The 26897-nt window shown below is 44.5% G+C and overlaps 1 protein-coding gene across 4 annotated transcripts in view; it reads left to right on the top strand.

Annotated features, from left to right (window-relative positions):
• Positions 1-12219: 12219 nt before the first annotated feature.
• Positions 12220-26897, top strand: part of TRMU (tRNA mitochondrial 2-thiouridylase) — a 37608-nt gene continuing 22930 nt past the window's right edge. For 2 of the 4 annotated variants that reach the window (XM_085899700.1, XM_085899702.1), the window contains exons 1-4: positions 12221-12444; positions 14464-14629; positions 15043-15269; positions 23421-23608. In XM_085899700.1, the coding sequence (XP_085755826.1) occupies positions 12369-12444; positions 14464-14629; positions 15043-15269; positions 23421-23608 (657 nt within the window). In that variant the 5' untranslated portion in view covers positions 12221-12368. Of the gene's footprint in view, positions 12445-14463; positions 14630-15042; positions 15270-23420; positions 23609-26897 lie in introns of all 4 variants that reach the window. The other 2 variants (XR_015062732.1, XM_085899699.1) reach the window with 2 other exon arrangements.

Here is a 26897-nt window from a genome sequence, read left to right as displayed (position 1 = left end):
TATAAATTGAATCAATTCGTTGTGGTCACACACGTTGCATTGAGTGTATGGTTTGTGCTCTGGGAAGATACAAGTGGGAAGAAGGATGGGAAAAGGGATTCAAATAGGAGGGTTCGAAGTGGATTAAGTAAAGAAGGGGCTGGGGGGGGGGTTGAAGGGTGAGGGATTGAGATGGATGGATGGTGGGAAATTACAAAGGGAATAGAACCTGCTGAACACACAACATTTTCCTTGTGATGAGGGGTGGTGGGTAACCTGACTAAACACACTCATGAACAAGAAGGGCACTCGGTGGAGCGCATACCTCCGTCAAGTAATACCTGATCCACGAGACCATATGTGGCCAATACGTTTTTGAGATATCGTGCTATATGTTGGCTTAGGGTTGGTGGTTAGGGTTCGGGTTAGGGTTATGGTTAGGGTTCGGGTTAGGGTTAGTGGTTAGGGTTCGGGTTGGGCTTAGTGGTTTGGGTTAATGTTAGGGTTCGGGTTAGTGTTAGGGTTCGTGTTAGGGTTAGGGTTAGGATTAGTGGTTAGGGTTAGGGGTTAGTGGTTAGGGTTAGGGTTTGTGTTAGGGTTAGGATTGGTGGTTAGGGCGAGCTGTTAGGGTTAGGGTTAGTGTTAGTGGTAAGGGTGGTGGCTTGGGATCCTCGGGTCCTGAGTTCAAGTCCCGTTGCGAGCTGAATTAACACCAGTGGGTTGACTCAGCCTGTCATCCTTCCAAGGTGGGCGAAATGAGTACCAGTGTCGTTGCCAAAAAGGCTGCGCACATGAAGGGAAGGGGTGTTGACAGATTTATTAAATCTGGTATTGGTGTGGTGCAGGCATGATGGGCTGAATGGTCTCCTCATGTCCCTTAATTCCTTGTAATTCCTTGTAAATCCTTGTAAATCCTTGTAAATCCTTGTAAATTGAATAAATTCGTTGCGGTCATACACCCAACGTGTCCACCAAGTTTCGTCCGAATCCGTCCACAACTTTTTGAGATATCGTGCTGTATATCATTTTGGCCCCATCTCTCGATGGTGAAGAATCACTGAAATAATTCTGCTAGTCGGATCCGGATATTCACCAAAATCGAATCCCTTCGTCCTTGTCACACACCCAACCTGTTCACAAAATTTCATCCGGATCCGTCTGCAACTTTTTGAGATATCCTGCTTATAGGCAAACAAACAAACAAACAAACAAACAGTCATGGACTGTTACTTACGAAATCGTCAACTTGACCTCTGACCTTGTTTAATAAAAGCTGTCTCTGGAGAAGGTAGCGACGCAAACCAGAAGTTTCTACGATGATTCTGTACCAAACCATCAAAAATCTAATGTTTGACCTCACCGTGACCTTGACCTTTGACCAATTTTGACCAAAATCTAAACAGCGCTAGCCATCACCCTCCTGAATCACGTGGTGTAATTTGACATTGGTAGCTTCTTCCGTTCTCGAGTTACCGTGGATTAACGTAACGTAAAGGTCACACTCGACGTCCCCCCAACTCGAAAGGACGCCGGGGCGAGCGTGATGACGTCAGCGTGCACACGCAAAACCTTTACGTGAATCAACGACGCGTCTGCTCGAGTGCGCTGCGCCACGTAATGAGCCGTGACGCGGCGGGTGAAATATTTTTATACAATCTTAAAACGTCTCCAAAACATCCGATTTTTACCAGAATTTCGACAACCGAGTGTTAAGCGTCCTAAGCGATCGCAAAAACCGAAGACAAAATTAAAATCGAAGTTAAAACGAACTCATAACGTCGACCAAAGCAAAAATACTCCATTTCTCCACAGGAATTTCCGGAATTATTTAATATTATTTTATCAAAGTCATAAAACCGTAATATTCGGCCATCCACAAACAATCTTTACACCATCGGACGGCGTCGGGAGTCAGGCATGCGATGATAAGCTTTATTGAGATGAAAAATGACTTTTAAACACCATCTTCATCAAAAACACAACGCGGCCTACAACTAGGCAAGGCGTTCTGCGCCATGGGCGCTAACACTGACATTTTTAAAACAGCCGTAACTCGACGAATTGACACACAAATTCCGCCGAAGTTACCTCGATCTTCCAAACTCACGCTCCATCAACAATACCTGTGGTAACTTTTCTCGAGTTATCATGTTTTGGATGTTTGACCTCACTGTGACCTTGACCTTTGACCGATTTTGACCAAAATCTAATCAGCGCTCGCCATCACCCCCCTGAATCGCGTGGTGTAATTTGACATTGGTAGCTTCTTCCGTTCTCGAGTTATCATGCCTACAAACAAACACACAAACACACACACACACACACAAACAAACACACACAAACACACAAACAGATGATGGAAGTCATCAATATACAGACAGACAGAGAGGGGTGAAAACATCACCTCCTTCTCCTATCCAAATACTATCTGCTGGTAAACTAGTTATACAATTTCACAAATCCAAGCACTGGGATACATAGCATACCATACTCAGACCACAGAATTGAACAATTTTGTTCAGGAACCATCCTGCAGGCCAATTAGTGTGGCTCCACCACGACACCGCTCGTTGGCCACCCAACCCATTGCGCAGATGTTTACTGTACATTTTGTTGCTGAATTCAGTCGAACGAAGAGTAGTCAAGTGTTCGTGTTGGTAAAAAAAAGTTTTGATAAAGTGCCAGCTACCTTACTGAGACGAACTCACCACTTCACTGAATCAAGAGAGCTACAAAGCATTTTATTTACTCTCTTCTGGGATTTTCACAAGAGGCAGGCATGAATTCCCCAGGACCCAAGATTGAAAATCCATGGACTATGATCCCCTGCCAGGTGGATGATGGTCAAGGAAAGCTATGGCAGCCTAAATAATGTTTGCCAAGTTTATCTGGATGATCACTCCGTTCAGCAAGAAATGTGTACTCGGTGATGTGAAGCATGACTCGCACTTCTACCCACAGTTGGGTGTATTGTCCTCATTGTGACTCACGACGTGCCATATTTACATGGAAGATAGCAAAGTTTTCTTTGTCAGATAGGAGGTTTTATTATTTATTTATTTATTTATTTATTTTGTCCTTTGTTCTGCAGTGATTTACACTCATGGTAGATTTCTAATTATTCGCATTCAGAGCGAAGACAATGGACAAGTACGGATGGGATTTGAACCTGGGTTCTTGAGTTTAGGCTTCAGATGGGAACGTGTTGAGGCCAACTCTGGATGTTTATTTGTGAGCAATGTGACCACCTTTTTTTTTTTTTTACCAATAATGTGATTCATTTCACCTGTCCTCAACCCTTTGGTGGTATGCCTACTCTTTGCCGAGATCTTTGGAGTCCAAGCACTGCCTCACTCCATACTTTATGTGAAGTTGAACAGGTGTGTCTGTGTGGTGCTCATATTGTTCCAGGTAAAGTGCTGAAGTCTTGCAGGACTCTGTCACAGGTACTTGTGTGACTGCATAAGATTTACTTCATCATAGGTCACTTGAGGATGGTGGGAGACATAATAGAGGGAGAGAGAGAGATTCTCTTGCTCTGACTAAAGGGTAACACCTGAAACACCTGGACACCAGCTTCCTACAGGGGTTACAATACCCACAACAATCACATTATAGAAACCTATTGTCCTGTTAATAGCCATGTCACCAAGGTATAAAATGTACCGAGGTTCCCACAAGATTTCCTATCAGGTCAGGGTCAGGTATGGGAGCATGCACCAGAGCAGCGCGTCGCTGCGTCCACTTTCCGCCAGTACTCCAGGGGCCTCCGTCTGACCATCCCCCAGGCAGATGCCAGGCCCATCCCCATCTCCTTGAGATGATTGTCAACCTGCTGCAACCATGAGGCACGTGGTCAGCCCACTGGCCTCCTCCACTCATGAGACTCCCTCGCTGAGAGAATCTGGTGAGCAGGATCAGCGTCAGGAAAACGAGCCACATGTCCATACAGCCGCAGCTGACGCTCACAGACCATGCAGGTAACAAATCTCATTTGAGTCTCTCTCAGCAACCGCTCGTTGGACACAAAGTCCGACCAGCGATCGCCAAGGATTCTCCGAAGAGACCTGGTCCCAAAGGAATGAAGTCACTGTCACAGATCTCTGGTCAGAGTCCAAGTCTCACATCCGTATAGCAAGACTGGAAGCACCAAGGACCTGAAGACTCAGACTTCTGTCCTCCTGCAGGTACCGGAGCTCCACACCCCATGGTCCAGTGAATCCATGACTCTCCAGACCTGACCCAGACGTCTCTTGACCTCCAGCTCACAACCTGCAGGTCCATGAATATTACTGTGCGATGCGATCCCTAACTGAATACTTCATGCACAACATCCCTCTCCAACAGTGCAGCTCCCACACCTTGGAGAACTCATGAGGGATGACTTTAAATAGACGACTTGTAATATTGAGAAAGGCAAACGAGCAGCCGGGTTTTGTTTGCCGCAACACAACCGGTTTGTGCCCGTGCTGTCGGGCGATGATAATGGATATTTCTGCTCTTGTGATATATAAACTGATTTATCATTTGATTCAGAATCCTTCCCTTATGAACTTGTGATTGAACGGAAAATCAAACCCCACCGAGCTGAAGTGATCATTTTACCGGCGTTTTCATTTTCAGGAACACGTCCGCCATCTTTCTCAGAATCGGTGGCACAAGGCTCGAACCGATTGGACTCCACAATTCCCCCGAAAGCGCTTCCATCACTAATTTTGTTTTTCAATAGTTTATTGAACATTCTGAGAACTTTCAGTGTTGCTCGTGACGATGGAATTAGTATTGGTGTCCGAGTTTGACATGCACTGTTTGTCTATGTGGAGCCGCTGTTCGGATGAATATAGCTCCAAATTGTGACGTCACTGGCGAAAAATTATAATTGTAAAAATTTTTTTGGACAAGTATGTTGATTGCCTCCATTTGTTTGTTTGTTTGTTTGTGTGTTTGTTTGTCTGTCCGCTCGCCTCTAGCCAAAACCACTCAACCGATCGTTGTGAAATCTTCAAAGATTAATGCCGCCGACGCTGCGACGGTCGCGCATTGAAATTTCGTAAAATTTGTTCGACCAAAAAAGTCTACATAGGCCAATAGGACAATTTGAGCCAAAGTTTCTAAATTCCTCAATTTTAATCTAATTAACTTGAAAAAAACGAAGAGCATTTGCATATCAGGCCACGGAATTCAACCACCTATTAATTTGGAGGTAAACATCGGCCAATAGGCCAATTTGAGCCAAATTTTCTAAATTCTTCAATTTTAATCTAATTAACTTGAAATTTGAAGAGCATTTGCATATCAGGCCACGGAATTCAACCACCTATTAATTTGGAGGTAAACATCGGCCAATAGGCCAATTTGAGCCAAATTTTCTAAATTCCTCAATTTTAATCTAATTAAGTTGAAATTTGAAGAGCATTTGCATATCAGGCCACGGAATTCAACCACCTATTAATTTGGAGGTAAACATCGGCCAAAAGGCCAATTTGTGCCAAAGTTTCTAAATTCCTCAATTTTAATCTAATTAACTTGAAAAAACGAAGAGCATTTGCATATCAGGCCACGGAATTCAACCACTTCTTAATTTGGAGGTAAACATCGGCCAATAGGCCAATTTGAGCCAAATTTTCTAAATTCTTCAATTTTAATCTAATTAACTTGAAATTTGAAGAGCATTTGCATATCAGGCCACGGAATTCAACCACCTATTAATTTGGAGGTAAACATCGGCCAAAAGGCCAATTTGTGCCAAAGTTACTAAATTCCTCAATTTTAATCTAATTAACTTGAAAAAACGAAGAGCATTTGCATATCAGGCCACGGAATTCAACCACTTCTTAATTTGGAGGTAAACATCGGCCAATAGGCCAATTTGAGCCAAATTTTCTAAATTCCTCAATCTTAATCTAATTAACTTGAAAAAACGAAGAGCATTTGCATATCAGGCCATGGAATTCAACCACCTATTAATTTGGAGGTAAACATCGGCCAATAGGCCAATTTGAGCCAAATTTTCTAAATTCCTCAATTTTAATCTAATTAACTTGAAAAAACTAAGAGCATTTGCATATCAGGCCACGGAATTCAACCACCTCTTAATTTGGAGGTAAACATCGGCCAAAAGGCCAATTTGTGCCAAAGTTTCTAAAATCCTCAATTTTCATCCGATTGACTTGAAATTTGAAGAGCATTTTCATGTCAGGTCGCTGAATTGAACTACAAATTTATTTCAAGGTCAAAAGGTCAACACAGGTCTAATTTCTCAAAACTATAGATCGGGCCAAAAACTAAATATGTCACGATATCTCAAAAAGTTGTGGACGAGTTATGACAAAACAAGGTGGATGAGTTGAATCGGTGACAAGAACAAGCGGATTGGATTTTGGTTTGGATCCAGCCAATCAGTGGGATACAAAACGTGAACTGTTTCACCTGGCAGAGGTGTGCGCTCGACCGAGTGCCATTCTACTTTGTGCTGTTTTGGCAAGTTGTCACTGCGAGTGATATTTTTCATTTGTTTTCTTTGCGTGTTTGTCCGCTCGCCTCCAGCCGAAACCACTCAATCGATCGTTCTGAAATTTTCAGAGATTAATGTCACCGATCCTGAGACGGACGTGCATTGAAGTTTCGTAAAATTTGGTCTTTCCAAAAAGTCTACATCGGCCAAAAGGCCAATTTGGGCCAAATTTTCTCAAATCCTCAATTTTAATCTAATTGACTTGAAATTTGAAGAGCATTTGCATATCAGCTCAATGAATTCAACCACCTATTAATTTGGAGGTAAACATCAGCCAAAAGGCCAATTTGTGCCAAATTTTCTAAAATCTTAAATTTTCATCCGATTGACTTGAAATTTGAAGAGCATTTTCATGTCAGGTCGCTGAATTCAACGACAAATTAATTTCAAGGTCAAAAGGTAAACACAGCTCTAATTTCTCAAAATGATAGATCGGGCCAAAAACTAAATATGTCACGATATCTCAAAAAGTTGTGGACGAGTTATGACAAAACAAGGAGGATGAGTTGAATAGGTGACAAGAACAAGCGGATTGGGTTTTGGTTCAGATCCAGCCCAACAGTGGGATACAAAACATGAACTGCTCCACCTGGCAGAGGTGTGCGCACTACCGAGTGCCATTCTACTTTGTGCTGTTTTGCCAAGATGTCACTCTAAGAGTGATTTTTAATTTGTTTGTTTGTTTGTGTACAGGCTATCTCAAAAAGGTGTTGACGGATCCAGAGGAAATTTGGTGGGCAGGTTCGGCGTGTGACAAGAACGAACTGATTAGATTTTGGTAAAGATCCAAATCCAGATCCGGATCTGATAATTTTGTAAATGATTCTTCACCATTGAGGTGGACGAAATTGCTAAACAGTTATATAACACAATTGAAATGGACGTTGGTGCTAAAGAGATATACAACACGGTATCTCAAAAAGTTGTGGACAGATTGGGTGTGTGGCAAGGACGAATTGATTCGATTTTGATGAAGATCTGAATCCGAATCTGGATGCGAGAATTATTTAAGTTTTAAAGAGATTCTTCACCATTGAAAGATAGGGCCAAAACTGATATATGGCATGATATTTCAAAAATGTATTGGGCCCAATATGTTCTCGTGGATTAGGCATTGCGTGGTGGAGGTGTGCGCTCTACCGATTGCTTTTCGAGTTGTTTCGAGGACGTGATCCATTTTAATCACCGGTCCTGAAATGCAAAAACATAGGAGAAGGTCACAGGGACCAATCGCATTCTGGGAGAAATTATCCTTAAACCCTTCCAAATTTACCACAGCACCACCCCCCCATGTGGTGACACATAACACTTAAGCTCACAGTTTCCCTACTTAATTTACATCAAGATGTCTCCTACACGTCCACGGACCAATCGACTCTATCCACTCCTATCTTCCCGATGAAATTCCTCCATCTACACCCACAAACATAACAATATTCTTTGCACCATCGTAACCAGAAGGTATTCGCCAATTGCTGTGCGCGTCACCACTGATGGCCGGAGATGTCTGGAGGATGACTGAAATCACCTGCTGGTACACGAAGAGGCATTGTCTTCATGGTAACTCGTGCCGCTGGTGTCAAGATTTCTGGCACGTCTGGATCTGTAGACACTGGGACAATTGGACGAGCATTGACAATGACTCATACCACCACCACAAAGGTAGTAGGGAGTTTTTGGGTTGGAGAAACTTTTGTCTCCAAGAGAATCGCGTCGAGGATTCTACGACAGACACCAATCGTTCATTCCCACACTTCACCCACATACGGAGAAACGTGTTCGCAATGAATGTTCACGCTCGGTAGTGTCGTCCATCCCGATGGCTTTTCAACACTAAATTTGGGTGATTGGTGGATTTCATTTCTCATATGAAGAAAATAAAGGTTTGATATTGAATTTAATTTCATCTCCGTTTGAGTTCGCTGGACGTAATTGAAATGGACGTTGGATGAATGGATTACCAAGTTCCAGGATGCGACGCGGCCTTCGAGCTATGGTCTTGTTAAAGCCTTCGTTATAACTTTGATGTTCACCGAGCATAGTTGCGAATGTTATTAGTTAAAACATTCTCACGAGGAAGCTTTCTCCCGTTTCAGAGTAGCAGGTCTCGCTTCTCTGATTTCACCATAAAGGATGTGGCAAAACACGCCACTTCCCTTCCTTCTGGTATCTACGTATCATGGGAATGGGCAAAAATGTTGCAGATTCGCTTCAGGGGACATTACGATGGGAGCTCTCAAATCCACTTCTCCAATGGCAATCCTGAAGCCGGAGGGTCCGCAGATAACTCCGCGGAGCGACGGGTCGTTACACAACCACAGACACCTAATTTCTTGTCGGGTCTGGTATCCAAATCCCATGTTCTGTCTCAGCTAGCCATGTATGCTGATGACTGCTCACTTTACTGCGCATCTGCCGATTCACTCAACACGACTGGAAATGAGGTTGGAGTTTCCCTGGACAATGATTTTGAGAATGTGTTGAAGTGGGAGCATGACTATGCCTGGCGTTGGCTTAATTGTTAGGGTGGTGGGCTTGGGATCCCAGGATCCTGAGTTCAAATCCCACTCGGCTGTTGAATTCATACCAGGTGGAGTTGAGTCTGCCTGCCATCCTTCCGAGGTCGGCAAAATGAGTGCCAGCTTGCTGGTATCCTGTGTCGGAGTGGCGACCCCTCCAGGGTTGTGCCCAATAGCCAAGGTGACCGCTTGGGCAGCACCAACGCTCTGCACGGAGTACGGTCCCATTGAATGGAATGGATGGATGGGGGCATGACTGGCTGGTAACCTTCAATGCAAAGAAAACTAAATTGTTGTCCACGTCTCACTCTAGAAACAGGTCTTTCCCTTCTGTGCACATGGGGTATTCAACCTCAACGGAATCATCTGAACTTTGGCTTCTTGGTCTGGACATCTCGTCTAACCTCCGTTGGGAGAAGTACATTTCTGGTATTGCTGAGAGTGCTTCCAAGCGAGTTGGTCGTCTTTGTTGAGCGAAGAGGTATTCACCTCCTGGTGCTGTCTTGTACCTGTAAAAGACAACTATACGTCCCCTCATGAAGTACTGTTGCTACATTTGGGTTGGAGCACCAGCCTACCACTCATCTTTACTTGATAGGCTCCAGAAATGCCTAATTAACCTGGTTGATGCAGAGATGGGTTCAACTCTTAAACCACTCTCTCTCACCGTAGGTCAGTTGTCACTCTTAGTTTGTTCTGCAGATATTTTCCTGACAATATCAGTCTCGGGGGGGGGGGGGGTTCATCTATTGGTTTCCACCTCGCAGCACAAGATAGGAAATTCTTCCAGCTCTTTGTGGAAAATGGCAAAAACTTTGAAGCTACAGCAGAAAGGTGCAATCTGCACCGTTTTTTTGGACTGACAATGTCCGCGATTGATGCCATGGAGACCACCATTGTTGTTCCTGCACGCCCTAACGCTTGGAGCGATGACACTTCTCATTGGTCCATTTAACAGGACCATCTGGTCAATCTTGGAATGGTGATGTTGATTCGCTAATGTAAGAGCCATGCTTTTTTTTTTGGCCATGCTTTCTGGTCTACTTCTCACTGCTACGTCAGCGGCTACCTGGAGATCTCTACGCAGCACCATCAATCGCACGCGTCCCACGGTCTCCCTCGTCTATGGTAGAAAAATCACACTCGAATGGGTCCTCGACCCCTCTCTCTTGAGCCTCATTGGGATCCCTGCAAACCTTATTCATATCGTCGGGAAAATTCACACAGCCACCCAATTCATGACCGACTTGATAAAATGAGTTCCCTCAAGGAACCTTGACGCAGGACTTCAGGGAGTTGGTCATCAGGCCCGTCAAAACTGCAAGACGGAGCAGATTATCTCACCGATATAGGTGGAACATCATCGACTCGGACCTGCAAACTTTGTCCAGCTGGGTCCTTGAGCAGATTGTGAACTTTCCCACTCGGAGAGAGAACATCTTGGACTTTATGGCAACGAATCACCCTTCCGGAAGAAAGCCTGCACCCAACAGAGTTAGAGATTGGCGTCGTTACCATGACATCAAGAAGGAAACGCAGAAGATCTGTCGCCAGTCCGATAATAAATACCCGTCTGACGACATCAGTCGTGACCCACATGGCAACACGAAGTTGGCAGCGTTGGTGAAATCTATGTGCTGTGATCAAATGGGAGTTGTGCCCCTGAAGGAGGGACATATTCTTCACTGCGATCCCAAGCATCGAGATGACATTATTGAACAGGCAGTTCTCTCCGGTGTGTACTGATGACAGTGATTCATCACTACCCGGTCTGGGTCCCAGCGTCCATCCAGCCACGGATGACATCAATGTTGGCTGTGAAGGAGTAACCAAGCTTCTCAAAAAAACCTTAAACCGCACAAAGCAGCTGGGCCTGATGGTATCTCAGCGAAATTGCTGAAGGAGTCTCACCTGCAGTCACCTTACTCTTCCAGACATCCCTGAATCAGAGCAGCGCACCATCTTCTTGGAAGAAAGCAACCATCGTCCATGTCTTCAAGAAGGGCTGCCGATCATCTGCTTCAAATTATCGGCATATCTCACTTACATCAGTCCCTTGCAAGCTGCGCGAGCGCGTCGTGCGTTGTGCCGTCGTACGTCATCTCATCGACCGTCAGATACCAAGAGATGCACAGCGTGGCTTTAGGAAACGTACATCTTGCAATACGCAATTGATCCACACCATATATGACCTTGCTGGAGGACTAGAAGAAAAGACACAAATGGACCTCATCTTGCTGAACTTCACGAAAGCCTTCGACGAGGTGTCCCGCCGAAGACTTCTGTCGAAGGTGGAGTTATTTTGAAGACTTCTTCCATTGAAGACTTCGAGGCTGCACATTCGAGTGGATAAAAAAAACTTCCTCCATGACTGCACCCAGCAAGTCTCGATCGATGGCCAACTTAGCTTTGAAGCTCAAGTAACATCCGGCGGTCCTTGAGCACCCTGCGGAAATGTGGTGGGGCGAGACCGGAGACGAGGCGGGAGAAGACAGAAAGACCACCGACCTGCCTGCGGTGAGAGAGTGATAGGCCCAAATACTCAGCCTCACGGCGGGAGATGCCGATGACTCTAAATGCCTTGGTTTCTACAGCGTGAGGCCGAGAAAGGTGAGAGGCAGGAGCACCAGCCCAGAAGGGAGAGCAGTATTCCATCAGGCTGTGGACGAGGTGTTCACTTCGACTTGGACTTTCGACTCAAAATTAACATTCATGATTCAAGATCTCTCTCGAATTGATCACGTGAGTGGAAATGTGTCTGCCACGAGTGGGCCGACCAAGATGGCGCTTGGTTGCGACAAATTGGCGCCGCCCATAATCATTCCAGTCAAATACAGTTCAACGGAAGTGGTTCGTAGTACGTATCCCAGAATGCAACGCGGCGTCAGAGTTGCCACGAGTGGGCCGACCAAGATGGCGCCTGGTGGCGACAAATTGCGGCCGCCCATAATCTTTCCAGTCAAATACAGTTCAACGGAAGTGGTTCGTAGTACGTATCCCAGAATGCAACGCGGCGTCAGAGTTCCTGTCTTGATAAAAGCATTTTTGAAAAATAACTTCGACAACATTCGCAGCCGTGCTAAGTAAAGAAGTGAAAACGTTTTAAAGAGAATAAAAATGTGCCGATTCTCATGAGGAAGCTTTCTCCCGTTGGGCGATGCAGGTTTTTCAGTTTTCTGATTTTACCAGACAGGACACGGCAAATACGTCACTTCCCGTCCTTTTCCCACCCTATCTTGAGGATAATCGGCGATATTGATGCGATTTGTCGACGACAGACGAAACCATGAAGCGCAGTGCACGCGTCCGGAACTCCTTCACGACGCATTGCATTCTGGGATCGGGTTAAAGTTCTCATGGCGCGCCACGTGGTGTGCGCTGTGTCCGGTGGTGTCGACAGCTCTGTTGCTGCGCTTTTACTCAAGCAAAGAGGTAGTTTGAGATGGTTTATTTTTTGCGAATTCGCTTCATTTTTAACTTCTGATTTGAGGTCAAAAGTTCATGATCGAGCTCGTGGCTCCTCCAGTCTGTCGAAGATAACCTGATCATGGAATCCCTCGCGTGTCGCGCACGAACCAAGAAAATAAAAATTATTTATTATAAAAAAAAAAAAACCCGACTCGTTATGGAGGAAACGTTTCAAACACACTGCGCTGTATCTTTAATCGATTATTTAAAAATGAGTCATCTTAAACACTGCTGTTGTGGATACACCACTAACCACCACAATTACACACACACACACACACACACACACACACACACACACACACACACACACACACACACACACACACACACACACACACACACACACACACACACACACACACACACACACACACACACACACACACACATATATATAATTTATTTATCATTCACACATTCATTCATTCACATTCATTCATTCATAGATGCATATACATAATTTTTTATTTATTTATCATTCATTCACATTCATTCATTCATAGATACATATACATAATTTTTTAATTATTTATCATTCATTCATTCATTCACACATTCATTCACATTCATTCATTCATAGATACATATACATAATTTTTTAATTATTTATCATTCATTCATTCATTCACACATTCATTCACATTCATTCATTCATAGATACATATACATAATTTTTTAATTATTTATTTATCATTCATTCATTCATTCATTCACATTCATTCATTCAGATACATATACATATTTTTTTAATTATTTATTTATCATTCATTCATTCACATATTCATTCATTCACATTCATTCATTCATAGATACATACACATAATTTTTTAATTATTTATTTATCATTCATTCATTCATTCACACATTCATTCATTCACATTCATTCATTCATAGATACATATGCATAATTTTTTAATTATTTATTTATCATTCATTCATTCATTCACACATTCATTCATATATATATATATATATATATATATATATATATATATATATATCTATATAATAATTAAAAAAAAATCTTTTCCTGACATTTAACCAACTGTATGATTTCTACAACTTCAATTCAGGAGCTCATGTTTCACCACACAGCTACTGCTTGGTTTGATGACGAGTCTTGATGAGATCATGTCCGCTTCCTTGAGCTGGAGTTGCCCTCTTTAGGAAATTCAAGGTTCATGATAAGACGTGTGGCCCAAATCCTCAACCTCGTCTCCCACGAGCAGGTTGTGAACGTTGTCATGTGCTGGAGATGGCTTGCGCTGAAAGTCCACTTCATGCCACAACCTGACAGCCCCATCATTTAATGCCATTCCCAATTTCATGTTGTAAAGAAAGTATTTTGTGTGAAATGATTCTGATTCTGATGTGCCAGACTCTGTTACAGAGCGTCGGTGCTGCCGAAGCAGTTTCTTGGTGAGGGTGACGCTGGGTGGTTCGCCATTGCCTTCCCAGCAGAAGTTAGAGCAGGAATTTGTAATTTGGTCAGGGTGCCGGCGATAGCTCTCCTACTCTTCACGAATAACAAGGTGGGATTTTTCACGCCCACCAACTAATTCTGGCAGATGGAACTCCAAGTTTAACGTCCATCCGAGGGACGGCGCACACATTGATGAATCGCTCCGTCGGCGAAACACCGGGATGACAGTTTATAGCCGGGTCAGGATTCGAGTCCAGGCCAGCGAGACATCTCGGAGGCGAGTGCGCGTTCCTTTCGGCCGTCCTGGTTGCCATGATGCGACATCGACGCACGCCATGCTTTTGGGCATGGAATCGAAGTTGTTTGATTCATGCGTCATATTATTTGTCCATAAAACTTCCTTCAAAAATATTTCCTTGTTCCCTTATTATTATTATAAATATATATATTTTTTAAAGTGGTCATCATTGTGTATAACCTTGTCGATTACAACTATGATCATGATTCGAAAACTTTGTTGATGAATGTTGCGTGATGTCATCTTTTTGTCGGTGTAGGGTATCGAGTGACGGGGTTGTTCGTAAGGAGTTGGGATAATGCCGAGGAAGGCATTGGCTGTCCAGTGGAGTCAGACAGCGAAGCTGCAATCAAAACGTGCCAGGTGCTCAACCTGCCACTAAGACAGGTTGACTTTGTTAAAGACTACTGGCACAATGTATTCAGGTAAATCCTCTCTGAACAAATTGCTCTTTCACTTTCCACACTGACGTTGCACGTTACACGATGCTCTACTCCCCGATTTCCCCCAACATATTGGTGTCCGTCTTTATGACACTGATTAGTGTTACGTCGGGCAAGTTTCAATCATTTAGCTCCCAATGGTATGATTGTGTATGTGGTTTCTTGTGTATGTTTCGGTGTGCATGCAGGAGTTGCACGCAGATCTACTTCAATATAGATCATTCATTCTCAGATCTACTGTAATCTGTATACCCCCCCCCCCCCCCAGCAAGGCTCTGCCTTGTTATATGCTCAATCTTTTTCTTTGCTGTATCGGTTCTCCAATGTCCTGGACACATCCAAACCTCTTATTTATCATCTCCTTTCCTAACATGTGTACTACCTTTTTCTTCCAGCCCCCTGCTCTCACAGTATGAGCAAGGTCTGACACCCAACCCTGATGTGCTCTGCAACAAGCACGTCAAGTTTGAACGTCTGCTGTCTTTTGCACTTGGACCCCTTCATGCGGATGCTCTGGCCACTGGACACTACGCACGCACTTCTGCAACTGACGAGAGCATACTTGATCAACGCCATGACGCCGCCAAAGTCGATGACCCATTTCATGATGTTGAGCATAATGGTATACACTGTTGTTGGTAATGAGCTGTGAGCATGTTGTATTGTCTTTTCGACCATCTTGAGGCAAAACATATACAGTAATTGGCTGCAGCATCACAGAGTGGTTATCGGGTCGACACAATGAAATCCAGTCGTTGCAACAACGACGAGAATGGCACTCGGGAGAGCACATACATCCGCCAGGCTGAACATTTCACGTTTTGTATCCCACTGACAGGTCGGATCTACATCCGGACTTTAACCAAAATCGCCAAAACCCAACTAATCCACCAATTTTTGTCATGATTTGTCCACAACCCTTTTGAATATCATGCTATGTATCATTTTTGGCCCCATCTCTTGATGGTGAAGAATCACTTAAAGAAAAAAAGAAAGTCTAGTGTCTGGATCCAGATACAGATCTTCAGCAAAAACGAATACATTTGTACTTGTCGCACACCCAACCTGTCCAGCAATTTTCGTCTGAATCCATCCGCAACGTTTTGAGATATCCTGCTCGCAATCAGACAGACAGGGGTGAAACGTACGAGGGTACAATCCACCTTCGGTGGCGGAGGTAAATTTGGACATCGTGTTTTATTGAAATAGTTTTAATGAAATACTGCACAGTGCGTATAGCCGTTTTCATGACGTCTGGGAGAATGCGTGACCGTTGTCCCGTGCGATATTTCATGGTAAATCGTTCGTTGTTTTGTGCCGTCAAGGCATGAGCGGCCTTTTTCAAGGCCTTCCTCGGAGAGAAAGTGTGTTCTGCTTTTGTCCTGGGTGTATTCCCGGCTATTGTGCTTCTATATCCTCAACGCTATCCTATCCTCGCTTCCAAAAAATCGGAACAAACAACAACAACAACAACAACAACAACAACAACAACAACAACAACAAAAACTTTAAATTTCACTCCATAACGATTCTCATTTCTGTTGAATTTCCTTCTGCTCCTGGTTCTCCATCCCCCCCTCCTCTATTCTCCAAACAATCTCCATTAAATATAAATGCTTCTTCTTTTTTTTTAAAAACAAGCAAAAAAATTTTTAACAATGCTTTTCAACCCTTGTATCTCATTCACAAATGCTAAACGGGTTTTCCTTCTCCAGCACAATATATTGTTGCGGAAATGGGCCCTTAGTGGGTTATTAAATATAGGATTAGCCCAGATCCCCCCTTAAATGCATGTTTAGCCAGGTTATTTGGTAATCGGACGTTACATGTGTGTCGGGAGGTGTAGCAGGCTGTCCAGTGTTCGTACAGTGGTGGTGTACCGAGAGGTGCCTTCTTCTTCCTTCCCTCCTCCTAACTAGCCCCCACCCAGCGCCCTGACAAATGTGTCGGCAACCCATTGGCTCATGGACGAGAGCTGTTGCAAACTCGAACGATGGACCAATCACGTGTCCCCGGGGTGGTCGGAAAGGCCCGCCCCGAAAGGCAAGGAAGGAACTGCTTGGTCTGTCTGCGATCTGCGTTATGAGGAGTGGCTTGGTCGGCTGTTCCTTCTCGGCCATGGATCCAGCATGCAGGTCATCGACAGGTTCATCCTGAGTCCAGCCACGGGGCCTCTGACTGTCCTTGCTCCCTGCACGGCTGGACCACATCTTTTGATCCCGTCGATCCACCTGATCCCGTCCAACACCCAGATTTGGCCTGGTCTGGTGTACAGGCCAGGCCTGGATTCGCATACTGGACCTTGTGAGAAACCAGCTGGAACACACCATAGATCTTTCTCTCCTGTGCCGTCGACCTTACAGGGGCTGGACGCGCCGAGGCTGGTGCGTGAGCGGTGCCGACAAAAGGACGTCGTCGCTGCCATCTTGCCACGTGGCATGCGCGAGCGATGCCGATAGGAGTACGAGCGCCACCTTGCCACGCTGCATGCTCGAGCTGGGCGTTCGAATCCGACACCTTGAATCCGAATCGTTCGAATCCGACATCGGCTTGCCACGAGCCGCATTCGTGCCTTTGACGCTTTTCCTCTCGTCCATGAGGCACCACCAAGTACTCCGTGTCTTGTATGAATGTTGTCCAGGCCTAAGGTTTATTTTGCTAGGGCTCCCTTCGAAACCCGTATCCGTAGCTCCCAAGATAAGAGCGGGTTATAGATTAATTATAACGTTATCGTGAATGCTTTGCTTGTGTCGTGTTCCCCAATGTGTCCCCAATAAATCTGGCCGATTCATTCGAGATTTGCCACCTTGAATTTATTCGTGCTGCGCTGAGGAACAATCGCTCGATTTGTATTTAAAACCAAACTGGTTACGGACGGTGGCAGACTTCGCTCGGTCTCTGACAAACCCAGTCTGTAGCCGGGGTCTATATCCCCAACTGGTGAGGCACAGGGGTACTTTGGTATCATGATCTGAGGCGCGTCACCCGAGACCTGTGCCGAACTAGCCGTCATTATAACCCCTGAGACGGCGGTGCTGTTAAGTGCCGCCGAATCTTCAACAATATGTCTCTTCTTCTTCAAAATAAATATTTTTCTGAGATATTTGTCTCCTCTGTTATTTGTCCACAAACCTCCCCCAATACCCCCTCCCCTCACCCCGGCTCACACAGTGCTACGTTTCTCCGTGCGTTTAACAAGCGTTCTAATCCCCCATCTCATCATCTTTATCTCCGTTTGTAAAAGTTGGGATTATAGAATCAGGAAAAGCAACCACCCCCTCAAAGCTTCATGTCCCCCGTTTCTGCATCCCTTCTCACCCCACCCTCTCATTGCTGCCCCCTCACCCCTCCCCTTAAATGCTTCCCACTCACCCCACACACTCAAACCTTCCCCACACTCCACACCCTACACCCTCTCCTCGGTTACTGGATCCTCAGATTTGATAGGCCTGAACCATGCCCTGGTGATGTTGTTGTACTTTAAATCAAGAACTCAATTTCCCACTGCCCCTATACAATACGCACCTTACACCTCCCAACCACCAGCAGCACCTCCAGCTGTGATTTCCCCTCCGCTCCCACCCCACCTCTTGTTCATCTGTGTGTTGTACTGTCCTGGTTCTCCTGACAGTGAAAACTCCATCTAAATCTCTCTCTCTCTCTCTCTCTCTCTCTCTCTCTCTCTCTCTCTCTCTCTCTCTCTCTCTCTCTCTCTCTCTCTCTCTCTCTATCTCTCTCTCTATCTATCTATCTATCTATCTATCTATCTATCTATCTATCTATCTATCTCTCTATCTATCTCTCTATCTATCTCTCTCTATCTATCTATCTATCTATCTATCTATCTATCTATCTCTCTCCATCGACAAATTTTAACCACTCATCACAACTCTCTCTCCTCCTCGTATGTGGCGATGTAAATTGTCACCATGCAACTTAGCTGGGTGTGTGTACCTCTCTCACCAGCCAGGGCACTTCAGCAAAGGATCTCTGTGACTCCATGGGATTGACTCAATCTGTAAACCTTTCATCCCGGATTTCTCCAAATGGCAAATCCTCCCTTCTGGACTTGCGATGACTAACTTTCCCGCAGATGTGTCCTGCTCTTCCTCGGCTCCAATTGGTTCATCTAATCATGTGCTTGTGAAGGTCAACATCTCTCCACATGGCTGTTCTCAAAGAGCTGCCTCAATGCCGGCGAGTCTGGCATTTCACTCCAGCAAATTGGCAGGGACTGCAAGCAGCCATCTCTCTTCAGGACTGGTCTCTCATTTGATCTACTGCCCCTGATGTTAACTCAATGCATGAGAGAGAGAGAGAGACAGACAGACAGACAGACAGACAGACAGACAGACAGACAGACAGACAGACAGAGAGAGGGGGTTTCTGTGGAAGAATTACCAGGCCGATTCATCCCATCTCATCCTCAACCGGAAGGGCACTCTATGGAGCGCATACCTCCGCCACGTAATTCCTGATCCACGAGAACATATCAACAATAGATTTTTGAAATATCGTGCTATCCAGTACTTTGTCGTTTTTGGCCCCATCTCTCAATGGTGAATAATCATTTTAAAATTAAATAATTCCCGTATCCAAATCCGGATTCGGATCTTCTCCAGAATCGAATCAGTTCGTCCTTGTCCACACACCCAACAGGTCAACAAAATTTCATCCGGATCCGTCAACAACTTTTTGAGATATCCTGTACGCAGACAGACAGACGGGCAGAAAGGGTTGAAAACATAACCTCCTTCACCTTCGGTGGCGGAGGTAATTATCCTTCACTTCTTCCCACCCATGGTACACTGAAATCCTGTGGTGAGGCAGTTGCCCTGAAACAACTTGCCTTCCCTTCCTGGAAGGCAAATTCAACTGAAGGCAATCTCAGTACATTTTTTAAAAGTCCGCAACAACTATATGTCCATTCTCAGGAGAGCCAGAAAACAACATCTGTCCAAACTCAAGAATGAACATTCAAATGTGTCTCCCTCTAAAACCTCGTGGCACCTTGCTAAGTCTGTCTCTAGTGTGTGCTCCCCTTCCATCCCACCGCTCTCTTCAAATGGCACCACAATTGACTCTGCTCATGAGAAGGTGGAATGCTTCAATTCTGTGTTTGCTTCCAAATCTTGCATCCCCAACTGCTCACTATCAGTAGCTGTCCTTCCTTGTCGTACCCAACTGCTCCTGGACCGTGTCTTTTGCACCTGAGAAGGTGGAGAAGGTTCTTTCAACCCTCGACTTTTACTCTACTACTGGACTGGACGGCATCAGCTCATGTGTCCCCAAAACCTGCTTTGCTGCTCTTGCACGTCCTCTCTCTGCCCTTTTCACCCTGTCATTTGCACTTGGTCATCTTCCATATGCTTAGAAATACACCAGCATCACTGCGCTACAAAGGAGCAAAAAGTGATCCCCTTGACTGCAGACCTATTAGCTTACTTCCAATCATCAGCGAGGTCATGGGAATCCATCATCGCAGCAATTGATATGAAAACCTTCCTTTTCTCCAACAGCCTCATCTCAGTTCACCAATTTGGTTTCAGACCAGGTCACTCCACGTTGAACATGCAGCTTCGACTCACCCAACAATGGATGGAGGCCCTCAATGTCAGACATGAAATCAGAGCCATCTCCCGAGACATATTGCGTGCCTTCGATATGGTCTGGCACCTTGCCCTTCTCACCAAACTATTTTCCTATGGTATCCAAGGCCATCTCCACTCATGGCTCGCAGACGTCCGAACCTGTCACAGTCAACGTGCGGCTCTTAATGGAGTTTCCTCATCCCCTCTTCCTGTCCAGGCTGGAGTTCCTCAAGGTAGCGTTCTAGGCCCTGTTCTTTTTCTGGTTTTCATCAATGATCTCTCTGACTATATGCAAAATCCTCTTTATCTCTTTGCTGATGACTCCACCCTCTGCCGTACCATCTGTCGTCCCTCGGATCGGCAAGCAGCAGCCTCTTCACTCTCTGCAGATCTGGATAAAATCACAAACTGGTCCAACACGTGGAACATGTCTTTCAATCCGGACAAATCTCATACTCTCACTATGTCTCTTCGAAAGGACGGTTTGGAACCCCCCTCCCTCCCCAATCTACTTTCTCAAGAATGCTCTGGAAGAAGTCCTTTCTTTCAAGCTTTTGGTTCTCACGATCTGCCATGATTTTCCTGGGAAAGCCACATTTCCAACCTGGTCTCCAAAGCCAGTCACCATCTGGGAATCCTCCGTCATGCAAAGTCCTTTCTCAGCCCACCTGAGCTCCTGACCACATACATAGCTTTCGTCTGCAGTCTGATGGAGTACTGCTCTCCCCTTTGGGCTGGTGCTCCTGCCTCTCACCTTTCTCGGCTTCACGCTGTGGAAACCAAGGTGTTTAGGATCATTGGTATCTCCCGTGATGGGGCTGATTATTTGGGTCTCCCAATCCCTCACCGCAGGCAGGTCGGTGGTCTTTCTGTCTTTTACCGTCTGCTCTTTGACCTCACTCCCCCTCCCCCTGCTCTGTCTGCAGGTGCTCAAGGTCTGCCGGCAACCCCCTTCTGGTGAAACTGGCAAAATCAAGAATCACTGCTCACTTTCACTCTTTTATTCTTCTTTTCCCACCTCTGGAACAACCTCCCACACTCTCGTCAATCCCACTCCTCCCTCCTGGTCTTCAAAACAAAACATCAAAACAGCACCATCTCACATCTTCCCCCATCCAGAATCTTGATCTTTTCTACCCCCGTTAATCCACTCCAAACCATCCATCCATCCATCCATCCATTGGGACCATACTCTGTGCAGAGAGTTGGTGCTGCCGAAGCGGTCTCCTTGGCTACTGGACACAATCCTGGATGGGTCACCACTCTGACACAGGACCCCCACCCCAAACCTACCTCCTTCAAATTCTCTGCTGAATAGTTTACTTTTTGTATCCCACTTAGTGGTCGGATCTGAATCCAGACCTTAACCAAAATAAAATCAGCTTCTTCTTGTCACTTAACCAACTCTTCCACCTAGTTTTGTCACAAGTCATCCTCAACTTTTAGAGATATCACGCCAGGCATAGTTTTTGGCCCCGTCTTTCAATGGTGAAGAACCACTTAAAAAAAATGTCGTATCTGGATTCCGATTCAGATCTTCATCAACATCGAATCGATTAGTCCTTGTCACACACCCAACGTGTCCACCAAGTTTAATCTGAATCCGTCCACAACTTTTTTTTAGATATCATGCAACATCGTTTTAAGCTCCATCTCTCAATGGTGAAGAATCAGTTTAAAAATTAAATAATTCTCGAATCTGGATCCGGATCTTCACCAAAATTGAATCGGTTTGGCCTTGTTACATATCCACCAAGTTTCATCCGAATCCATCTGTAATCTTCTGAGAGATTGTGCTAAATATAATTTTGGCCCTGTCAATCAATGGTGAAGAATCACTTTAAAAATTCTAATAGTCGGATCTGGATCCGCATTTGGATCTTCACCAAAATTAATCATTGCCCTCCTTGGCCGGTTACCTATATTCAGAACGATTGCTTGAAAACTGTGACCAAAAATTGTGTGACAAACAAACAAACAAACAAACAGACAAGCCGGTAGGCGGCGATGGGTCGCCGAGCAGGACTGTTAGTATTGCGACAATCGTAGGTGTTGAGAAACGGTGTTTGTACGATCATCCAATCACAATCGCAGTCGAAGATCTACTTACTAATGCACAATATTGTGAAATAACGTATGAAAGAATTCCTAGCCACAGGATGTGCCGTTTCACTCTGCAAAGTACCGAAAATGTGGTTTGAAATCGGAAATCCCCAAAGTTCGAGGGGGTGCTGCTGTGGGTAAACAAAGATCTAAATCGAAAATCCGGCTCGATCGTTTGTGCACAATGTATTCCAGACGATTAGTGTGAATTTTCATGACCATCCGACCATAACCCTAGGAGGAGTAGCATTTGGCGCGAAGGCACCTCCAGCTCTCACATATTATCGATTTTTGCACTAATTGACCTTTGACCCCTGACCTAAGCGAAATCGGTCAATATGTCCTGGGGCAAAGTTGTAGTACTCATTGAGTACCATGAACCTGCAAAGTTTCATTCGTATCGATGCAGTCACCTGGTCGCTAGGGGGCCTTCAATTTGCCAATTTTCGCGCATACCCTAATTGTAGGGGGCACTGCGGGTAAAGTATTCCATATATCACAAAAACCGGAATATATTTGATAGAGCATCACCTGTAGATCATTCGTGCCAAATTTCATAACCCTACGTGGGATAATGGCTTTCGGAATTGATTTTCGCGTGAACGGTACCGATTTTTGAAGGTTTTTCGGTTGTTGCTGGGGAACCAAAGCGTCCCGAGCAACCATCACAATTTCCAAAACACGAGGTCATAAGATGTACTTACCACCAGAGTTTGGTCAAAATCCGCCCACGTTTACTACCAATTATGCTGTTGACAAACGAACAAACATCCAAACAAACAGACAGAATTACTGACAATAAGGGTCACCTATTTCGGCGACCCAACAAACGCTACAGACCAACATACTCGGCAAAAATTTTTTTTCGCCAAGTAATAACAAAGTCGACTGACCAATATACTTGAAAAATCTTCGATTTTCGCAAGTAACAGATACAAACATCGGTCCATGAATTATAGTAAGGATACATTTATGTCTGTTCCCAGTTGTTTTACAGTGTGTATGAATGCACCAATAGTTTTGTTACAACAGTTAATTGATTATAAACCCCATCGTTTTTTGTTTTTGTTTTATCCCAGCCAAAAACCCAGCAGTGGTACGCCTACTTAAAGCTGTGGACCCACAAAAAGACCAAACCTTGTTTTTGAGCCAGATTTCCCAGTGTGCTTTGCAGTACACCATGTTCCCTGTTGGTGGCCTCTTCAAGCCTGAAGTGCGCAAGCTTGCTGCCTCTGCTGGTCTCCAACATACCCTACATCGCAAAGAGGTAAACAATAATAACTGGATGGTATTCATAGAATACGTAACCTGCGCAGTCTCGAGGACTTGCTGCGAGCCAACTTTTTTTTTCTTTCTTTGATTCAACATGGCTGTCAGACCATTTGGCCGATGACGTCATCTTTATCAAAACCATATTTCCCATGGGCAGTTAATCAATTAGTTAAATTTTGCATTGATCGGTTAAGTTTATTCTACGGAGATTTTCAAAGATTTTCCCTTAGATCCGATATGGCTGCCAGACCACGTGACACATGATGGTCACTTTTTTTGAAAATCCTGTTCAAATTTCAAGTCAATCGGATGAAAATTAACAATTTTATAAATTCGGCCTATGTTGACCTTTTGGCCTATGTTGACCAGAAAAATAGTTGGTGATTGAATTCAGTGACTTGATATGCAAATCCTCTTCAAATTTCTAGTTAATCGGATGAAAATTTATGATTTTAGAAAATTGGCCAATGTTGACCTTTGGCCTATGTTGACCGCTATAGCACATGGTTATGTAACATGTGGTAAAGTTTCAATTTCCTCCACTGAACAGTTTCAATGTACGCTCTTAACAAAATGCAGACACGCCGTACGAAGTACACCATATGTACGTGTGCTACCGATCACTTAACCCTGCTTTTCGCTTCGTGAGTGCAGGGTAATCTATCTATAATTCCAGCAACGTGTGTGTGTGTGTGTGTGTGTGTGTGTGTGTGTGTGTGTGTGTGTGTGTGTGTGTGTGTGTGTGTGTGTGTGTGTGTGTGTGTGTGTGTGTGTGTGTGTGAGACCGCTGTTTCTCCTCAACCACTGGTCCGATCTAATTGAAACTTGCCAGCTATATTGCTGCGGACCTGAGTATGTGCCTTTTCAAGGTTTGATATTAATCGGACAAGTGGTTCCCAAGTTATGGCCATTTATTTACCAACCAATGACAAGACACGTTCCTGCGGAGGCGTGGCCGATGGGGAAAGGACGCTTTAGTTCCCGTGGCGTAGGAGTGGCAATGGTCAATGGCAGCGAATGTCATGGCAAACAAAGACAGGGAGGTAAACTTGATTTTAATTTGGATTTTAATTAACTCTGTGTGTGTAAGTATCACAGCAGTTGTTACTTCAATGAAAGCGATAATTCGTGGAATGCATGTGAACATTCCATACGGGCACGCACCACTTCAGGATAGTGATGACTTATTGTATTCTAATAATTTCTCGATTTCTTATGCCCATTTATAGATAAGCACAATGCCCCAATCCAGTCGTCATTTACGAGAGCGAAGGAACAGCCTGTGTGGTTGTTTGAAAGTTCTTTTTTTTTTTTGGTTTGCATGTACGGCCATGTACGTACGGGCACGCACGTATGACCACACACGTACGGGCACGCGAGAGCGAAGGAACGGCCTGTGTGGTTGTTTCTGGCAAGTGGTTTGAAAGTTTTTTTTGTTTGTTTTTTTTTGCACATACCAGTAATATTGTACCAGTAATAATAATGATAATAATAACAAGAACAACAGCAGTGAGAATTGCTTTGCAATGCATGTTCCCTACCGGTCTCAATGAATATTCGGGAGCTAAAATTTGTTTGCGTTTAACGTATGCTCGAGCCGATACTGGAACCAAAATGAAGAAGAAAGTCAAACCCACCGTGTTTGGATCTATTCGTCAAAATTAAGGGGAAAACAATTTTAATTTACTGTTGTCTTTATCGGTTTTTAGTCTACAAAAGATAACGAGGATTACAAACCGGAGATAAAAATGTGTTTGTTTTAACGCACACTCGAGCCAATACCGGAACCAAAATGAAGAAGAAGAAACTGTCCAACCCACCGTGTTTCATTCATTTCTCGGCTGTGCTTTTTTCATTTTAAAAACAACACAATGTACATACGTGAAGCCAAAACATACGAACGGCTTATGTGCATACGTAATACATTGTGGTTATATACCTGAGATCCTTCCAATTGCACTGGGCCATTGACTAACACCCAGGCCTCAGGCCTGAGGCTGCCGATCTGTGCTGCTTTATGCAATGGCGGTGTATGATTTTATTGGGGTGGAGTCTGGGCAGCTGAACACTGATCCATCTATAATATCTGATATTTTCTCACTGAAAAATTGACCAAACGCCCTGAAACTCCAACTTGTTCTGTAACCTCTGGTTCCGGTTCTTGAGCGATGGTGGTGGTTCTCTTCAGGGCCGCTGAAGACTCCTCCTCTTCCTTCTTCTTCTTCTTCTTCTTCTTCTTCTTCTTCTTCTTCTTCTTCTTCCTCCATTTCCACATTTCCAATCCCACTTTGATCGTGAAGGCATTCACCACTCACCTTCACGTGAGTTTTTTTCTTCAAACTCCTCCTTTACTCTGCCCCTCTTCCCGAATCTTCAAAAAAATAAAAATAACCATCTCTTAAAATGTTTTGACTTCCTCTCTTTGCCTCCTTATGTCTTATTCTTATTCTTTTTCTTCGTCTTCAAAAACCTCATTTCAATTCGACCTTTATTTCATCCCGTGTCACAATTCCACCTCTGACAACGCTTCCTTCCTTCCTTCCTCCATTCTCTAAATTCTTTTGTACTCCATCCATCCTCCAATGTATTAAAACGGATCTCTGACCAACAAATGATAAATAAAAAAATCCCATTTTGCAATGCTTGATCCTCTTCCATTATTAATCGTTCTTTTTTTTCAAACTTCAGTGCAAATTCATCCTACCTCCTTCTATCTCCTTCCCTATTATACCCTCTACTTCCCCCTCCCATATTGTCCTCCATTCTAGCATCTCTCCACTCTCCTCTGCCTTACTAATAGACCCCCACTCTGGTATCCAAAACTGTATGGTTTTTAGACGTCTGTGGGCTCCATTCCAACCTAACAAATCTCTCTCTCTCTCTCTCTCTCTCTCTCTCTCACACTCTCACTCTCTCTCTCTCTCTCTCTCTCTCTCTCTCTCACTCTCACTCTCACTCTCACTCTCACTCTCACTCTCACTCTCACTCTCACTCTCACTCTCACTCTCACTCTCACTCTCACTCTCACTCTCACTCTCACTCTCACTCTCACTCTCTCTCCTTCGCACTCTCTCTCTCTTCGCACTCTCTCTCTCTCTTCGCACTCTCTCTCTCTTCGCACTCTCTCTCTCTTCGCACTCTCTCTCTCTCTTCGCACTCTCTCTCTCTCGTCGCACTCTCTCTCTCTCTTCGCACTCTCTCTCTCTTCGCACTCTCTCTCTCTCTCTTCGCACTCTCTCTCTCTTCGCACTCTCTCTCTCTTCGCACTCTCTCTCTTCGCACTC

Source organism: Eptatretus burgeri, chromosome 10 (genome assembly GCF_056783735.1).
Source record: "Eptatretus burgeri isolate ZD-2024b chromosome 10, Ebu_testis_v1, whole genome shotgun sequence".
Classification (NCBI taxonomy): Eukaryota; Metazoa; Chordata; class Myxini; order Myxiniformes; family Myxinidae; genus Eptatretus; species Eptatretus burgeri.
This window is presented reverse-complemented; position numbering and strand designations above follow the sequence as displayed.